The 5,222-nt window shown below is 33.3% G+C and overlaps 1 protein-coding gene and 1 non-coding gene across 2 annotated transcripts; both read right to left on the bottom strand.

Annotated features, from left to right (window-relative positions):
- Positions 1-718: 718 nt before the first annotated feature.
- On the bottom strand, positions 719-1,063 carry LOC121212284 (protein PELPK1). Its single transcript, XM_041084732.1, has one exon. It carries the CDS (start codon positions 1,061-1,063, stop codon positions 719-721), a length of 345 nt encoding a protein of 114 aa, XP_040940666.1.
- A 3,765-nt stretch (positions 1,064-4,828) lies between these two features.
- On the bottom strand, positions 4,829-4,935 carry LOC121212814 (small nucleolar RNA R71). Its single transcript, XR_005908188.1, has one exon. It is a non-coding gene; the product is annotated as a small nucleolar RNA R71 (small nucleolar RNA).
- Between the last annotated feature and the right edge of the window lie 287 nt (positions 4,936-5,222).

Here is a 5,222-nt window from a genome sequence, read left to right on the forward strand (position 1 = left end):
CGATGATTTGATTAGTTTAATTAATGGTTTAATTTTGAAAACATTGTTTAGTACTAAGGGCGTGCTTAGGGGAGTTGATAGGGGCTCTGACTCCTTTAAAATGATTTTTTTTCTATTTATACCCTTTAAATAATTAGTAAATGTAAAAATATACTTTAGCCCCTTAAAAAATATAAAAATTTGATTTAGTCCTTTAAAAATTATAAAAATATAAATTATTAAAATGATGAAATTACTTTTTTACTATAATAAAAATTGTTATTTAATTTCAACCCTTAAAAGCATTTTCTAACTTCGCCCCTATTTAGTACATAATCAGACATTCATATAAAATATTGAAAGAGAAAAGTAACGGTATGTAAATAGATGACTTGGAAGAGATAACTTGGAAATATCAGCAGTGGCATCATCTCGATGTATGGCTGCTCACTATCTTGCTGCATTTATCGACTGATTCTTTTCTTAATTAGCCAAACTCATGTTAACAATGATATAATAGTAATTAATTATTTCATGGACAGAACATCAATATATAAATACCCCATATATAATAAGCAACAACGTATCAAAGTACACCAAATAATGGGAATTGGAGAACTCCCATTTATACAAACAAATATAAGTGGGCGAAATCAATACTCATAATAAAGACACAAAGAAGACTAAAAACCTTATTAAACCAGATCCAGTATGCCGCAGATTAAAAAAAAGGGGTACTTCAAGGAGTAGAACGAGAAAGTGGTGGAGAAAAGAAATGAATAGAGGGAATTGTAGTTCGGATTTGGGGGAGTGAGGGAATGCTTGGCAAAGGGGGCAGTATGGCCTTTGGTCCACTTGGAAATCTGGAAGGAAGTGGAGGAAGCACCCCACGCCTTGGGAATGATGGTATGGATGGCTTTGGGAATGATGGTTTAGGGAATGATGGCAATGGTGGGAAAGTTTTTTTTAACAAACTTGGCGTTTGAGGCTGCTGCAGAAGGTGACGAGCTGCTACCCCAACATGAATGCTTGCAAATGACAAAGCCATCAAGAATGCTAAAGCAAAGCAATTGAAAGAGGCCATTTTTGTTGAGAGATTTCGAAAGTAATAAAGCAGATGAAACAGAGTTCTTTATCTGAATAGTTGTGAGTGAGGAAAAACAAAGCATGGTGCTAGGGGCTTATATAGGAATTGGCACTAGTACATTTAGAAATACGACCTAGAGAGCAGAGACAAAGTCAAAAAAAAATTATTATATATTTTTATGATAATAAAATATAATTTTATTATTTTAATAATTTATTTTTTATAATTTTTAAATAATTAAAATAAATTTTTATATTTTTTAAAAATTAAAATATAGTTTTATTATTACTAATTTAAACTTATATAATTTATAAAAAAATCCGAATTAAAAATTTTCCATTCATGCCTAATCGCCATATGGGAATTGCGGGAGATAGAAATCCCTGCCTCTAAACAAAGCACCCAAAACAAACTAGCGCCACGTTTTTTTATTTTTTACATTTTAATTGTAATTCATTTTTTAAATAAAAACATTATAATGATTTAGGTTAATTTTTAAATTATTATAAATGTTTTTTTTTGTTTTCTATTAATTTTACCTATTCTATAAATAATAAATTTATAATGACTTGAGTTAATTTTTTTATATTTTATAACTATTTTTATATATTATGTTAATTTTAATATTTCTCCGATTAATATAGAGAGAGTATTTGGTAAACAGAGTTTTGAGCTTTTTTTAGTTGATTTGGTCATAAATGGAGGATTAAGTAGTCAAACTCTATTATTGTAGTGTTTAGTGAATGGAGGTTTGCAAGGGCTTGTTAAGCTAAAACATTCAAAACAAAAAATGTTTAGATGAACAACGTTTTTCAACAACTGATTGAGAATGAGATATGTGGAATAATATATCTAACCATTGCTAAAAAATTACTCCCTTTACCACATACTTTCAAACATAATAAGGGTGCCAAGATATCAGTAACATGTAACACCCACAACCCAGCCCAGAAGTTTAGACCGAATCTCGGATGTCACATTGGTTACCGAAGTAATCGTAGTTGAATTTTACAAAACCAGTTCTCAAGTTAAACTGGAATATTTGACCGTTTAAAACCTAGTATATAAAGTTACAATTAAGTAAAACATATAACAGAAATTAAATAAACGAATAAGAATCAGAACTGAGATTGTACCAAAGCTTTTTTTTTTAAAAAAAATCTTACATCTCAAAAATCGGTTAACTAAATATAAATTGAAAATATAAGCCGATAATCCTTTATTCCCACCGAAACTGTCTGAGGCCTCCACACACCGAGCCCAGGGTCAGAATTCAGGAATGTACCTAAAAAAGAAACACTAAGAGGGGGTGAGCTACTCGAGCTCAATGTGAGTTCGTAACAAGACAAGAGACAAAATTCAAAATAGAAGCGCAACAACGTTTCAAATACTCACCGAATCAAAAAACCTAACTGGGACTGGTGACACAACCGAGTCTATTCAATCAGAGCACATCAAGTTCACACAAAAGTCTTAGCACAAATGCTATTCAGACAATTAGATAATAGACATTAATCTTACAGTCAGAACTCACAGGCACACTGGCACATGTGCTAATCAACTAAACAAAAACAGTCAGAGAATTTCACACACAGAACACTTAAACAAATACGTATGCATGCAATATGATATTAAAAGAACCCACCCATCCGGCCAAGTACACCTTTCCGTCCCCCGATCACAACTCGTAAGAGCTGTTTGAGCGCATCCAACCAAACACACCACATAGGACCAAGTAGGCCTTTCCAGCCTTTTACACCATATAAAGTCATCCCGGGTTGCCCGGTAACAATGACTTATCAAAGTACAGTTAAACTGCCAGACTAGATAATGTATATGATAAACCATAAAAGTAACATGTTTTAATTCCATGCTTGGCATGTTTTTGGATGATTTATTATATAATTTAGTGAATTTGATGCTCCTAATCCTTTAATTTCATGTTTCTATACTTAGGTGAGCATAAGGAACAAAATGAGCGGAAAACGGGCCAAGAATAGACAAAATAGGCCGGTTTAAAAATCCATACGGCCAAGACCATTTCCACACGGGCTGAACACACGCCCGTGTGAGCCACATGGGCTGGCCACAAGCCCATGTGGCAGCCCGTGTCAATATCGCTTTCTATTTTCCAAAAACTCTAAAGAGACCAATTTTTAGGGTTTCTGAACACTAGAAGAAGACCAAAGGGAGCATGCAGAGTAGAACACAGAAATTACTCGAAGAAAGCCGATAGACTTAATTCAGAAGCAGGATCTCCTTCAAGACTGAAGATCTCCTTCAAGACTGAAGATCTCCATTCAATTTCTTTAGAAGTTTTTGGGTTTCTTTATGTTTTGTTGTTTTCCTATTTTTGAGATGTTTTCCTTTCCAAGTATGAACTCAATTCACTGAATACCTAGGGAAGGTGAAACCTATGACAGATCTTATTATTTGATTTTTTTAAATTACATGATAAACTTTTGTTCTTGATCTCAATTATGTTTACTTACCTTCATGTTTAATGTTTTCAAGATATTAATTCATGATTGATATGCTTATTCAGTGGAGCAAAAGTTCCTGTTTAAGAGTAGATCTGGCATAATTGAGTGGAGTTGCATGCAATCCTAGAAATAGGATGACATAAATTTACCGGATTAGAGTTAAATCTAATAGGGGAATCCATAGATCGAGTTAATGTGATGATAGGGGTTTTAATTAGAAAGAGATTTTAATATAATTTAGAGATTTCTACAGATCAAGTCAAATGAATAAATTGTTTAATTCAGATTTAGAATAATAAGTGAAGTCTAGGTGGATTCTTTCCTAGGTATTGTCTCTCTCATAAGTTTTCTTCGATTATTTTCCCAATTTGCTCTCTGTCGCTTTGTAACTAGTTTAGTTAAAATTAGATTTTAAAACAATTCCTTCAATTTACAGGCTAGATAATAAAAAGATAGTAATTACTAGTACTTTTAGTCCTCATGGATACGATATTTCTGACTCACTGTAGCTATACTATCATTCGATAGGTGCGTTTTCCTTTGTCGTATTTTAGTTAGTTCGTGACGTCATCAAGTTTTTGGCGCTGTTGCCGGGGCCTAAAATATTAGGAACACTTAGTTTTTATTACTTTAGCCATTTTTATTTTTATTGCATTTTATTTTTGTTTTTATTTTAATTTTTTTACTAATTTTTCTTTTATTTATTTTTGACAGGTTCCTTTAGTTTATGACTAGAAGAAACCCGTCAGGACCTCTAGTATTCGATAGTGAGATCGAAAGTACATCTCACAGAAATCGTAGAGAAGTGAGGCAAAGTTAACAAAGTACAATATAAGAGCAAGAGGATATTGTTGTTAATACTGAGGAGATGGCAGAACATCATAATAATCAACTACCCCCTGTGGTTGCTATAAATCCTATAAATCCAAGCCCTGCTTCTCATACCATGTACGATTATACCAAGCGCAATTTAACTGGGGCTGGATCAAGTATTGTTAAAGTTGTTGTTGCTGCATATAATTTTGAACTGAAACCTAACACTATTCAAGTGATTTAACAGTTTGTTCAGTTTGATGGTTTGCAGGGCGAAGACCCAAATACTCATTTGGCTAATTTCCTAGAATTCTGCGACGATGCAATTCGCCTTTGGTTGTTTCCTTTCTCAGTGAGAAATAAGGCTAAATAGTGGTTGAATTCCTTACCACGAGGTTCTATCACTACATGGGAGAAAATGATCGAAATTTTTTTACTAAAGTATTTTCCACTGGCTAAGACAGCCAAACTGAGGAATGATATTTCGTCTTTCGTACAAATAGATTTAGAGACTCTATATGATGCATGGAAGAGATATAAGGATTTATTAAGAAGGTGCCCTCACCATGGGTTACATCTATTGTTACAGGTTCAAACTTTCTTCAACGGTTTGAACCCATCAACTAGGCAATTGATCGATGCATCCACCAGTGGTACTTTGAATAATAAAACACCTGAGGAGACTTACGAGTTTATAGAGGAGATGTCACTGAATAATTATCAGTGGTAATTCATGAGAACAAAGCCGATGAAAGCAGCCGATGTTTTTAACGTTGATGCGGTCACCATGTTTTCAAATCAGGTAGAACTTTTGAGTAAAAAGATTGATGGTTTATATGGTTCTACGCAGGTACATCCGG

This window comes from Gossypium hirsutum, chromosome A13 (genome assembly GCF_007990345.1).
Source record: "Gossypium hirsutum isolate 1008001.06 chromosome A13, Gossypium_hirsutum_v2.1, whole genome shotgun sequence".
Taxonomy (NCBI): Eukaryota; Viridiplantae; Streptophyta; class Magnoliopsida; order Malvales; family Malvaceae; genus Gossypium; species Gossypium hirsutum.